This window comes from Pygocentrus nattereri, chromosome 15 (assembly GCF_015220715.1).
Source record: "Pygocentrus nattereri isolate fPygNat1 chromosome 15, fPygNat1.pri, whole genome shotgun sequence".
Taxonomy (NCBI): domain Eukaryota; kingdom Metazoa; phylum Chordata; class Actinopteri; order Characiformes; family Serrasalmidae; genus Pygocentrus; species Pygocentrus nattereri.
Genome location: NC_051225.1, coordinates 9204686 through 9219010, shown reverse-complemented (window position 1 = coordinate 9219010; position 14325 = coordinate 9204686). Strand labels below are relative to the sequence as shown.

The 14325-nt window shown below is 39.7% G+C and overlaps 1 protein-coding gene across 3 annotated transcripts; it reads right to left on the bottom strand.

Moving 5' to 3' along the window:
- Window positions 1-571: 571 nt before the first annotated feature.
- On the bottom strand, window positions 572-13604 carry bsg (basigin). Of its 3 annotated transcripts, none has more exons than XM_017701391.2 (9): window positions 13403-13604; window positions 7410-7760; window positions 5967-6135; window positions 5289-5377; window positions 4980-5119; window positions 3922-4192; window positions 2674-2686; window positions 2484-2555; window positions 572-1154 (listed from the first exon to the last, which is right to left on the bottom strand). In XM_017701391.2, the coding sequence occupies exons 1-8, from the start codon at window positions 13464-13466 to the stop codon at window positions 2495-2497; spliced, it is 1158 nt and encodes a 385-aa protein (XP_017556880.1). In that variant the 5' UTR covers window positions 13467-13604; the 3' UTR covers window positions 572-1154; window positions 2484-2494. The 3 variants fall into 3 exon arrangements, with proteins under 3 accessions (XP_017556880.1, XP_017556879.1, XP_017556881.1); XM_017701390.2 differs by having other exon boundaries at window positions 2674-2698; window positions 13403-13603; XM_017701392.2 differs by lacking the exon at window positions 7410-7760 and having other exon boundaries at window positions 2674-2698; window positions 13403-13599.
- Between the last annotated feature and the right edge of the window lie 721 nt (window positions 13605-14325).

The window sequence follows — 14325 nt, the reverse complement described above, 5'->3', positions numbered from 1 at the left end:
TTTTAGTACTGGAAAGGTAAATTAGATTTTATAACAGTGGTAAATGGCACGCACATCGTACTTGGTCCTCATAAACAGGTTTTACTGCTGCTTTTGGAAACTACAGAGCCAATACTTAAAAGCCTTTCAACAGAACAACCTCAAAGGATAACTGTCCAGGCTAAGCCTAGTCTTAGACTAAGACTTAAGTCAGTCTGTGTTCTGAAATACAGCAAAAAAAATGGTAAGCAACATGCTGCAAAAATGATGTGGTAGTGTGTGTGTGTGTGTGTGTGTGTGTGTGTGTGTGTGTGTGTGTGTGTGTGTGTGTGTGTGCGCTGAATTAGTTATTAACTTTATGTCTACAACTAAAAAGTAAGCATATACAGTGAAGTAGATTAACATTAAGGCTTACAGGAAAAAAAAATTGAACTAAATGACATTTGAGTCTTCTGACTATTGCCAAAAAATAAAAGTTAAAATCCCAAAAAAAACATAAAAGCACTGCTTCGCTGCATTTAGACATCAAGAATATCTGAACATCTGCAAATCCCATGCTGCCACACAGTGAATAAATCACAGAGGCTTTTGAATATTTTAGAAAGAAAAAAAAAAAAAAAAAAAAAAGCAAAAATTACAACAGCCTGGGAACCAAATTGTTAAATGACTAGTGTTGACATGCCTGGCTGACACTTTAGAGAGAAGAAAAAGGAAACCTGGACAAAATGACCACATTTCTCCTTAATCCAAAAGGAGTGATCCTGATCAGAAACCTGGTCATGACCGCTGACAAACGTGTGGGTTGGAATTTAATTCGTTCTAGATGATGCTGGTTTGATGATCGCCACAGTCTGGTACCCAGGCTAGAATTAACAGGGACAGCGGAGGAAGCCAACACGAAAGAAATCACCAATTGTTAATTCCCACATTAAAAGGGTTTCACTAAAAACACACTTCTACAGCAAGAATACAATCATGCAATTTCTCCCCCCCCCCCTCCCTCCCTAAAACCCATTTTTAAAAACACAAATACTGGGAAAAGGAAAAAGAAGACCAATCAACATCAAGACATTTACACTCGAGCAAAACAATTACTCAGAAATTGCAGGTTGCACTGGATAACGCAACTCAGCAACTTTCTTTTCTTGCATCTTCATTAGTAGTCATCAGGTTACCTAAAGGAGAGATCAAAAGAAAAAGTCAGGGCGGTTCTTTTTGATAGGCTGTGTGATTTAAAAAATAAATAAATAATTGGGCTGTCAAACAATTTTAGCTAGCGTAGCTATCTGTGATTACATTGTGAATTTCCCCGCTGTGGGAATAATAAAGGTTTATGTTATAGAACTCGATTGCTGAAATCAGACCGTAAAGAACAATTCATCCCATTTAAAAGCAGTGTGTTTAGCTCTAGCTATACAAGCTGACATACAGCCTTCATCTGAACATTTGTTGCTTGTAATAACTTGTGATCGCTAGGGATCTACAAAGGGTACTTAAACACTCTTAATCAATCATCAATGTGTCCGCATAATTTTGAACAATATTCTGATATTTGTTATGTTCCATTATATAAAGAGTATATGCAAGTTAATGTTTTACTGGACTGTTAAAATGTGAGTTTACTTGTATTTATGTATATTACATTACACTTTGCTACTAATGTTACAAAACATGAGCATGCTACCAAAAACCAGATTTAGAAGTATGATTAGGGGCTCCCTCACTAACAAAGCGAAGTACTCTAGCTGATTATAACTAGGTCCAGAAAAGCGAAAAACATTTTTCTGACAAATTAACATACATTGTCCTCTGAGGAGTGAAGACACCTGTAGAAGACAATGAATCTTATTATCAATTAGCATCCAACAGCTCATCTAAGGGAGCCTCCGTTACTCATCCAACATGGAAATCTACAGAAGCCTCATGCACATTTTATGACAATAAAAACTCAGGAATGTATTCCACTACCTGCATCTAAAAAGTCTATAGCATTTCATTACTTTCAGCCAAAGACAAAACTAGTCAGAATGCATGTCCCTAGTAGGCATAGGATTCACATAAAGCCACATAATCAGGTGATTTTCCAGAGAGAACAGTTTCCAGTTTTTATTGCTAACGTCCAGTGAGCATGATACTGTCTGCATGTTCCAACCAATGACTATACATCATCCCCACTCTTCTGCAACTGCAGGCTCTCCTCATACAGCTAGTGGACTTGTTTTAGTAGAGGCTCAACTGGAATTGGACTGTTATACTTTGCTGTTGCTCTAGTTTCATTTTGCTGCCAGCTCACTGATCTGAAGTGTCCAGTGAGCACAGTCCAGCTTCGCCTGCAAAAGCTGCCGCTTTAAAATCCAATTAAAAGCCCTATTTGAATGAAAGTGCTGCAGCAGCAGGTTGTATCACAAGTAAAGCACATCGCTCAAAGGGTCAAGCCAGGAAAATGAACAGCTCTAATAATAATTTTTAAAAAAGTCACAGGATACTTTTTTGCTCTGACTCACCTGCTCTCCTCCTAGTTAGAGTTCCTTTGTCGCACATTCTTGTCTTTGTGGTTTGTAGCGGCATTGCTCTTTCTGAAAAACATAACATTAGCAGCGAGTTCCTTCTTTGCTCATATGCCTCTTGAGCAAGAACCATCACAGAACAGAGTGTTCCACTACATTAAATCTAGAAGAAATGTAAATGACTTACAGTGGGGCGGATCCTGAGTCATCATCTACAGTCAGCAGACATGCACACGTAGGGAGAAGGGGGAAAAAAAAAGAAATGTTAAAATCTGTATGGGTTGGAAGCTGGGAAGTCTAGCTAGCAGGTCTAGCTTAAAGTTTAGATATCAACTTGTGTACAGACTCAGCATAAAAGCAAACTGGCACCCACCACAGTTTTGTAAATAATACCCATTACCTTCACAAAACCATGACTAAGTTTTAATAGTAAAAGCTTCTTAAAAACAGCCTTAAAACAAACTACTATACTCCTCAGGATGACTGTGACATAACCTACACACTATTAATAATGATTCATGCAAAAATAATGCAGTTAGACTGACCATGCAACAAGATGGCTGATCAAATATGACAAATTTACCCAGTGTAAGTTCTCCCATGCATCAGACATATCAGACACCCTCAAAACCAAAAAAAGCGGTCCACATGACAACCAAGGGAGCTACTCCTCTTCATTTGCTCACCCTAGTGTTATTTGCAAACTGTCCTTAAGCAGTGAGAAGGACTGCAGTTCAGCTCACCAGAGCTGAAGTAACTCATGCAATGAAAGTATGATGCAGAGAGCATGCAAAACAATGCCACCAAATGCCCTGTAACCCCTTAAATATTATACTGGTTATTTCACCAAAAACCTTGATACAGGAAAACCAAACCTGACCCATGTTAGGTCAGACTTATCAACCCTTTCACTGGCTGCGGCTGCCATCACAAATGATTACTGTAGTTTTTTTTTTTTTTTTTTTTTTGACTGCCAGAAACAAATTTTTTTTTTTCTTCCATTTCAAACCACCCGTCACCTGGTACCAGTGAAAGAGCTGTTTGTTTTTCAACACGTCTGGGAGCGGCTATTCTATGCAAGAAGCGCATCTGGACATTGGAAATTTGCTCCTTATTTCTAGCCTGAATAAAACCACTTCAGCCTGACATGCAGTTTTGAGCACTTACCACAACGTAAAAGCAGCAGCAAACAGAGAAATAAACAGTGTAAATAATAAAAAACAGACTCCGCTACGACACTAAGAACAAGAATGCCAATACTGTTGCAAAAGAAAAATGAACATAAAGATACAAAACACATGATGAAAAGTCCAACATCTTTAAAAATTAACTTAAAGGAAAAGAAAAAATAAAATCACTGAGAACATGTGCAGTCACCAATTTGTACATTCAGTGGCCTCCAAGCACTATTAAACTAAATGGCCTCAGCACTTACCGTCATTAATCTCATCGGGCTTTCTCCTTTTCTCGTAGATGAAGATAATGGTGACAAGGATGATGACCTCAGCAACGATCCCAAGGAAGGGCCAGAGGGCAGCCAAGCGGCTGCGCACACGCAAGTGGATCTGGGCAGATTTAAAGCCCAGCTCATTCTCCCCCAAGCACTCATAGTCGCCCATGTCTTCCTCCATGTCAAGGTCGTCGATGGACAGCGTTGAATTGTTAGGACTGTTCTTGATCGTATACTTTTCAGAGCTATTGATGGGCTGAGACAAAACACAAGAGCACTTAAGATTTTAAAAAGATTCCGTGAACATGAATTAGGGGTGCATAAATACAGGAATTCTGGGCAGATGCATCAGAAGCAGATATCCGAATTTTTTTATGTACATTAAATTGTGACATGATAGAGATTGAGATATGCTTTATTAAAATGTAAAATTCTGGACTACTTTTGTCTGGGTCAGCATTACCAAGAAATGTAAAAATTTTTTCTACAGAGTTTCAAACACAGTAAAATTAATAAAATGCTCATATTATAGCACAGTAACCAAGCATTGCCTAAATGTTCTGCCCCTCCAAAGTACGATGATAAATAATCAAACATCTGTTTGAAAGTCAAATCTTATGAGTTCAAAGCTGAGGTTATTTTTACCAATTTACTAATGCATGTCTGATATTGTGCATTCCTAACAATTATACCAATGTGAAACCTGTAAAGGGGCCACCTCAATGTTTAAGATCAGTGGCCACCCACTCTCCTCTTGAAGATCCATCTTCCTAAAAGTTTCACCTCCAATTCAAGCACCTCATTTCAGCTAACCAAGAACTTTGGAAAGCAATAACTAGATGGATCAGGAGGGGCTGATTAAGGCTGGAGCTATTGCCTGGAGGAAGGCAGATTCCAAGACCAATGAATAAAGTGTGTGTTTATTTAAAAAAAAAAAAAAAAAAAAAAAAAAAAAAGAACAGTCTGGAATACTGTCTTTGTTTGCATCAACTTCCACTGCGTTTCATGCAAGACAAAAATGTGAAGAAAGCATATATCCATACCTTCTTAACATCATCTTCAGTGACCTTGTACCATTTCCAGTCAACAATCAAGGGGTAGCTATGAGCCACACACACCAGCACAGCCTTATCCTTCTCATTACTGTTCTCAGAGTGCTTGTAGGGCACAACATGTGGAGGAACTGATGATGGGAACAAAAAATGCTTAAAAGCTCTGAATGAAATATTAATAAGTACTACAGTTAGTTCTACAATCTTGCATCTAAAAACTGAAAATCAATGGGTAAGTCAATTAGACATTTGTTTTGATAATTGCACACATCATATTCAGTATAAAGAAAGTGGTCTTACACTTGACTTCGATACTCTCCTCCGCTACCGGCTCAGTCAAGAAGACGCAAGAATATTTCCCTGCAGAGTGGTAATCAATCTTAGGAATGCTACCAGGAGAGGAATAAAGTGAGAATTTAGACAACATCCCGTACTACATCAACTTACACACTACATGCCTTTTAACACACTCAGCTAGACTAAGGTGGAACAAAGGGAGAGGGCAACCAATTTAAATGAATGGCCTGCATTTGGCATGATGTCAAAGCATCCCAAATGGTTACAAAGACAGGCTTCTTCTGCACCATAGCTCACATTCGACTTTTCGCTCTAATGGGGAATTAAGGTCAGAGAGGGTGGAGTGCTGGACGTGCTTATCCTTGCCACCACTGCCGGATTCTACACTACATGCAAAGCTGCACGTCGGTACCATCCCACTCCAAACAAAACTCAAAATAGCTGCAGAGTTTCCAGCCTGGCATCCAGCACTGCTTTAAAGCACTTTCCTTATTGGCACTGATCTAGAATCAGTTTGTCTTTTCTAGCTTAATGATAATTATGTGATCAAACAAGTCCTGATTCTAGATCAGTGCTTTTACAACGACATGCATGGTAAATTCGGGTCACTCTGTTCGGCCCGGAGTGCAGTGGATTAAGGGTGGGCTAAAACAAGTTTAGAAGGGTACGGAGGAAACATACGTGTACTCTGTGTAGAGAATTCCGAGGTCACTATAGGTTTCCTCAATTTTTTTGCCATTTCTGGCCCAGTAGTAGCCCTTGACTGGAGACGCTGGGTTGGTGAGGTTGCAGCTGAGCGTAGCAGCCGTCTTGTTGATGACCTCATTTGGCTCAAGCAAAATCACAGCCCCTGCAGAGGTACAAGACCAAAAAAAACATTAACAGTGCTTCAACTACAAGGCCAGACAAGTTAAGTCAGCCATTAGGATAAATAACTGATTATTCTGTTTGCCCATAATCACAAAAGTAAATCACAGATCATAGTTAAGATCATTTCCAAAATGCAAATCGAGAGTAACTTGTTATCCTTGTAGTTTTATTCACACGACTATATGAAATAGCATTATTCAGTCCTATCGTTTAAATGTTGATCTCTATATTTAAAATTAACATCTACTCTCTCAGTCAAAAAAGAAGACATGTTTCTGAACACTGCCCACGTTTCACCAAAAAAAGAAAATGTACTAAGAGAGCCTGCCAAGCAAGAGTTGTGCAGGTAAATCCTGTATGTCTGACAGTACAAGGACTTTGAAACAAGCTGGTTTCTCTTTCAAGTAAACATAATAAATCACACAGGCATCCAGAGCTGTCCAAGATCACTAGATGAAAAGTGCACCAAAGAGGACAGCTCCCTTCCCAGAAAATACTGTCTAAGGTTGAGAAGGCAAGTTATATTAGGACTACAAGCTACAGGGAAACAAAAAGGAGAGCATCTTGTAATGAACACAGGCAAAGTTGTGGTGGGGAGGTTCAATCAAACAGGAACTGCACTATAATTCTGGGAAAACTTAAAAGACTAAGGATTTCAAAGGACTGAACATTAACACTACAGTAATGCTGGACAATGAGGCAAAACAACTTATTGGTGTAGCAGTGCATTTGCTGTGTTCTTTACAGAATCACTGTTCCAAAGCAGGGCAGCCTAAGTCACTTGTCACAAAGGGTGAAGCAATTAATCTAAAGAGCTTTGTGACATTTCAGTATCAAAGCAGCATTTACTCAAGGAAAGCCTATCTAATGAGACATAATCTGACCCCTTTTTCAGAACCACAGGTCAATTAGGCTTGTTAAAAAAAACAAAGGTAGCCAGAACACATTCCACTTGTTCTGAACAGTATTAGCATTGAGGATTTTTTCTTTAACATATTCCTCCCAAAGATTTATACTCTTCCATGCATTAATATGCTCAAAAAAAGGCATCAGACTCATGAGGGCATCGGTTTAAGGGCTATGGCACAGCTAAAGGAAAGGGTTTGTGGTAATGTTTGTGGACTAGGTTGACCAGTTGGTAGCAGAAGGGATGAAACAGGAGGAGCACGGCAAGGAGCAGAATCTGAATCTAAGGGGCTCTCCGTCATCTAACGGTGGGCAGGGCTGGCCACTTCTCTACACTTCGCAACTCACTTTCGAACACAATAACATTCGCTTGCGAGCGGATCCACTTCACTTTGGGTGTTGTCCTCAGGTCATTTCGGTCAGGATCATTGGAGGCACGGCACTCATATACGCCTGTGTCGTTGAGTGTGAGATTGAAGAGGGCGAGGGTGCTTGCAGCGTGGTGAATGTAGGTAGTGTTGATGTGGACGTGATAGTCCCGAGCCCCGTCAAAGAGCTGAGAGACCGTCTCGTCTGGCTCCTCGCCTTCTATAAACCACCACTGCACTTCAGGAATTGGGTTCCCTATAACCTCACAGTGCAGCTCTGCACTGTCCTCTAGTAACTTCATCTGAGACATGGGGGACTTTATGAAACTGGCTGTAAATATGCCCAAAAAGGACATCAATTAACCAGGGATTCAGTATGATTTGGTTTTAGAGCAGGCAGTTCAGTGAGATGATATGAGTGATGGCAATGGCAAAGACAGAAAGAAAAAGAAGGAAAGAAAGAAAAAAGAAAAATGAGATTGTTAGAATGGATGAAAAAGCAATGTCATTTCAAAACAGCTTAATTTTGGGCATCATAATACAAGAACAATCTTGGCTTACATCAGTGTAAACACTATGATGCTCAAATCCATTATAAAAGAAAAGCAAAAGCATTCATGACAGCTGTTGAAGAATGCAGTAAATTATCCTTAATGCTAAATGCAATGAGAACTGAAATAAAACAAAGTATGAAAGGAGAGGGGACACAGAGGCAATGATGATCACTCCTTGTAAAAGTAAAAATTCTTAAGAATATTGATGTTACCAACTTAAATTTTGCAGTTATGACATTTTACACTTCTGTGATCATGTCAGAGAATAACATTACATCTGCACACAATAGGCTGGGTCACACTAAACCCCCATGGAGAACATCTAATGGAATTCCAGAGCTACCTCAGAACAATAAAAAAAAGTATACCAGGGAACGTATACAGATCCTAATCACAAAAAAAAAAAACAAAAAAAAAAAACCATGCATCAATGGCTTTTCTTCTTTAAGCAGCAACTGTACATATTCTCAAAACAAAAATGTTGAGCACACCCCCATTTTCCTTCATGTTTAAAAAAAAACCAAGTCCAAATAGTATGACAATGCACAAGAGACTGACATGATCATTTGCTCTTTAAACTGGTACAGGCATCATTAAAGGTCACATACAGAACTTTAACACTTAGCATGGACTCAAACATCCTCCCTCTATCATGTTACAAAAATAAGATCTCCCTCATCAGCTCCTCATGTGTAGGTCAAAGTGTCTTTACCATAACATGAGTTTAATTGTATAGTGCACCATTAAATAAATTAAAAAAAAAAAAAAAAAAAAAAAAAAAAAGTTATGGTTTGTCAATCTGCCAACACTAAATGATCAAAGAAGCTAAGAGGCACACAAATGCCATTCAGCAGGATCAAAGTCTGCAAATGAGCTGTTAACTTACTTACTCAGTAGTAGAAGCAGTAAACAAGACAAAACTCTTTCCCCCTACATAAAGTTACGATTACAACAACCTATTGCAAACACTTATCCTAGGTCACATCGTGTAGATCTACAAAAACCCACACATGAAAAATGAAAAAGCTAGGCCAATGCAGACATCTCTACAGGGACAGATCTATGGTTGTGAAAAAGTCTTAGCAGGACCTTAGCAAGAAAACTGTCTGCTCAGTCAGTAACAGTCTTCCCTCACCCCAATAAGTGGGGTCAAAGTCAAAAGCAGTGGCAGGGAAAGTAAACAATTCTTATATGATATGCAAACAATTCCCTCTTGAAAGAAATCAAACAATTCACAAGATTGTCATCTTACATATTTTACAGTAGGAAAATCTAAACATAACACACACCCAGAGATAGTTTAAAAATAGAACCTTTGGGCAGAGCCTGGCTTTTTAAAAAGTTCTCTTAAAAAAAAAAAAAAAGAATTAATCAGTATATTTATGATGAAAAATAAACTACAATATACACCACATACAGTGACACACAAAAATAAAATGTAGGCAAGGTACCAGCATATTCTCACACCTGGTCAAAAGTGAAGAGATTTATAACATCTCAATCTAAAAGCATGTACTCTGATGAATTGCAATATTCAAATGAGCTGTAATGGCAGAGATGTGAATTACAGCATTCATTTCATTTCACTAACTTGGACAATCCCAACGAGAAAACCAGATACAAAGCTCCCTCAAGCATTTTCTTACTTCGAGAGCAAAATGGTACTCAATAGGCAGCTGTCATGCTAACAAAAAAAGGAAATAGGAAAGCCTTTCTAACCAAGCACAAATACCTGTGTGCTCTTGCTAACCCAATTTTCTAAGCTGCGCCGAGCTGAAGACACAGGACTCGAGGGAAAATCTAATTTTAATTCTGATGTAGAGCTGCTGTGGCTCGACTCACTCAGCTATGGGGCTGGTGCAGTTGCCTTTTGAGGCACTCTCTAACATACATGCCCAGGAATAATGGGGACAGATAAAGAAACCAACCTTTACCTGTTGCTGTGGCGCAAACTGGAAAGATCTAAAAATAACGTAAAACGTCAAAGCGAGCTGCTGTGTACGCCAAAACAAAGACGGCCCAGTGCAATTTAACGGCATCGTTTACAGGAGGGCTGGGCTTAAACAAAGGCTTACCTTAGCAATGGAGAATAGCACATAGCCTCCCTGCTGTGTTTGGTACTATTTGTAACTGGGCCTGAAGCTGATTAGGTGTAGATTAACATAGACTGACATTCATTCAGCTGCTACTCTGAAAGTCAAATTAAATTACAGTAAAGACACGCAATTCCATTTATTCAAATAAACCAACCTCCCCCATATAATCTTCACCAAATTACTACCCTAAATTTGATCATCTCAACAACTTAACTACTAAGTTTAGTATAACAGAAAAAATTGCCTTACAACTTGTACGGATACTTATACCTTAGATGAATATCTTACCATTTACATTCTCAAACTCAACTTGAACCAATTGTTTGTTCATCTCATATGAAGGATTTAAGAGGAAAAACTGAAAAAGAAAAAAAGAAAAAACTTTCTAGCCATATGGATCGAGTCAAAACATGGACATCTAGACAAAGGATATGGGCATTAACAGGATAAAGAATAAAAGTGAATACCAGGAATGATTTTTTTAAATCATTAAAAAAAGTAACAAAAAGAAGTGTTTAGACTAATCAGGGGTTCTCAGAAAGTACTTCTCCAAGTTCAGCAAGTTTGCAAGCGTTTCTGCATGTCGGCCATCAACACTGCTGGAACATTATAATGAGCTTATCTTAAATCCTTTAAAGACTAAAAGTGATGACATTTTCCAACGAAAGACTGAATCGCTGTGCTAGTTACTGCAAAGCTTTACTTTAAAAAGGCAAAACAACTTGATTTCTCACAAACATGAGTCACGTATATATGATGTGCTAAACACAACACATCATCTGTATCATATCACAATGGTATAAATGATGTGCTCAGACAAACAGGCTGTAACCTGGTGTGATAACATTCATGATCAATCCAATTCATAGCAGGACAGAGGCCCCAGAGACGCCTGCCATGCCCTGGCCCATGGGCAAAGCAAACTGGTCTGCACCAGTTTGCCAGACCGCAAGCCTGCAAAACACTCTTGGACATAATCAAACCTACTTATCATCAACACCTGGTGATTAACAACAAATGCTAACGATATGAAGTAGTCATCCTGTTTTCTCACACAAGACTCGTGTTGCCCTTCATCCAAAGCCATGAAAAACATTGAGACATGACCCAACCTCAATATCTAACGGCACTGCACCTACTACTAATACCAAGTCTCAAATATTCATGTTTTCACTAAAACAGTCCTTAAATGGGGAATTCCACTATTTTTTTAAGTTTTCCGAATAATTCAGTTCTTGAGATGTAAACCAAGTCATTCAGATTGGTTTGATGTGAAATGGAACATTGCAGAGAAATTTTCAGACTCAGTCAATGTCTACAACAGTCACTTTATTTACTAAAACCACCAGCAAACCTACACGTCTTTATTAATTCCATCTCCCTGCCTTCCCCCCCCCCCCCGAGTAAACTACCGCCCACATGTCCAGCCAGACACTGAAGGATGACTGACTGTCGAGCCCTCCTGCTACCCACTTCAGATTAGCTGCCCACGCCCCAGCTACCGCCACCTGCCTTGGACTAGCTGACTGGAAAACTACAATGATGTTTTCATAGACTCCTAGCTATTACTACTACTAAGACTACTGCTTTTAATATTAGCAGTATAATCATTTGTAGGTAGTTTGCCCAGAGGAGAATGGGTCTCCCCTTGTGAGCCTCGGTTCCTCCCAAGGTTTTTTCCTCAGCTCTGAGGGAGTTTTTCCTTGCCACTGATGCCCCTGGCTTGCTCACCTGGGTTTTTGTTTTACATTCTTGTTAAAACTTTGTCTGTACTGGAATTCTGTGAAGCTGCTTTGTGACAACAGTTGTAAAAAGCACTATACAAATAAACTTGATTTGATTTAACATTACATATAAAAACTAATGATAAAATAGTCACAAATCTGAAAAAAATGAGCTTTCTTTGGGAACGGTTTTGGCTTACAACAACCTGCACGTACCTCTCCACCATAATAGATGGGGAAAAAAATTGAGATTTTAATTCCAAAGTATCACAATGGTCATAAAACAATGTGTCATATCAGGTAGCATAGATTTTAGGAGCTTTTTGAGGCATCAAACTTGCTATCACCACGACCATTCTGACTTGGCATGTTTTTCTAGAATGGAGAACTTCACATCACTCTCAACAACTATTTACATCTCAAAAATTTAATTATAGCTTTTGAGAAAGAGTTCCCCTTTAGGAGTCTCACTAGGCCGTGGTCTCATCAGAGCTGCTCATGGAGAATTCTGGTTTGCTTCCCATGTTCACCCACCTATTTTTGTTAATAATGGGTCATTTCTTCCCCGATTAACCCCCACGTTAATAATACAATATGAATAACGACGCTACTCGGTGTCTCTGACCAAACGTCGTCGATTATTTCGAAACATGTCCCTTCCTGAAATTCATGGGCGATCACATTAAAAAAAAAATCAAATGGCGTTTCACAGATCACAGCCTTCCTGAAACACAAACAAAAAATGCAAATATCTGACAGGTTTAACATCACGTTTGTGGTTGATATAGACCAAAAGGTCATTAAACGAAGGAAGAAATTTCAGCTAACGCCACCAACTTAACCGGTCGATAATGGCGGATATTGCGCTGATGTTACAAATACACTGTTAACTGCGACTTAAAAGAAAACACTCTGCGCGGATTTTACACAAGCAAGATTAAAAGCACTGGTAGCTAACGTTAATATTGTCGCGAACAGACACAAGTCAGTTCAAGAAAAAGCCGACACACCTCACTTAAATTCAGTCTGAACACTATAAACCTGCTTTATCTAGCAAAACCGGTCTAATTATTTCGGCTTACTGTCTCTCAGCAGGCGTAGCGTCACAGCTCACGCAACTTTCGTAACGCAGCTGAAATATATTATTGGCGTGTTAGCCTGTTAGCTGGGGAGTGTGCCGATGTTATAAGAACATTTTACCTAATTAGAAGTAGTGAAGTCGAAAACACGATTACCGCCGACGGTGTTCTGAAACTGGAACGATTAACATAACGCTAACTGTCTAAAATCACACTGAAATTAGTTTTGATATCACTAAGTTAGGTAAGCGGCCTAAGCGCTGAGGCTAAAGTTCGCATCCTAGCTAACGCTAGCTACCCTAACGTCTTTGACGGATAGTACAGGCGCTATATTAGCAAAACGCGCTTCGCCTTTCGAAGGCGACAAATAGAAGGTTCAATAAACTAAACCGACTCGGAGTCATGTACCAGCATCGCAGAGAAAATCCAAATAAACCGTTCGGTGACGAGGTAACGTTAGCAAAACAGCTAAATTGCACTCAGCTGGTCGACGCCGAGAGCTGAAAGTCGTCGGTCTTACCTGTCTTCGAAAAGGCTTGGTGAAAACAAAATAAAATGGCACCAAACACCCACAGCAACCGCATGTTGGCTTCACTCTGCTCGCTGTTTTAATCACGAATGAAACACGGCGTTAAATACGTCTTTGACTTCGGGAGCAGCGCCGTCAGTACTGTGAGCGCTCGGCTCCGTCGTCCTCTATTTGATCCTGACGCGCACGAGAACGAGCACGTACACAGGGACGGAGGGTGCGTCACCACGTCCGCTCAGTCTCGCAACGTGAATGTTGTGGTGCTTGTTTGTTTGCTGTCTTTTTATTTAGCCCCACTGGATTGGGCAGTTACTGCATTTGATCCCTTTGTTCTCTATATATGAAGTTAACGACACTGTCGACTATTGATCTGAGAAATTTCCATTGATTACGACATTTGGTTTCGTAGATCACTTCATTATGCCCCCACCCCACACACACCCTTGTAAGTGGACTACTTTGTTTTACTCCACCCTTCAGTGGTCAGATGTGCTTTGAGTAGTGGATCATTCTCAGCACTGCAGTGACATTGACGTGGTGTTGCGCTGGTACGAGTTGATCAGACACTAAATATAAACACTGTGTCCACTCACTGTCCACTCTATTAGACGCTCGTCAGTCCATCTCCTAGATATAAAGTCAGAGACGGTAGCTCGTCTGTTGCTGCACAATTTGGACGCTGTTGGTTGAATATTTTGGTTGGACTTTTCTCAGTTCAGCACTGACACAGCAGACTGATCCACTTGTACTAGCACAACACACACTAACACACCACCTCAGTGTCAAAGATCCATCGCTGAAATAATCCCTACTCTGTAGGGGTCCTGTGGGGGTCCTGACCATTGAAGAACAGGGTAAAGGTCAACACCGTTACTTGAACACATTAACCCCTCTGGACTATCACACAAGAATAT

Coding starts and splice junctions, on each gene's coding strand:
- bsg (XM_017701390.2), bottom strand. CDS start 13,466: ATGCGGTTGCTGTGGGTGTTTGGTGCCATTTTATTTTGTTTTCACCAA. Junction 6,136..7,409: donor GAATGTTATTGTGTTCGAAA/GTGAGTTGCGAA, acceptor GTACCTCTGCAG/GGGCTGTGATTTTGCTTGAG. Junction 4,193..4,979: donor CTGAAGATGATGTTAAGAAG/GTATGGATATAT, acceptor GTTTTGTCTCAG/CCCATCAATAGCTCTGAAAA.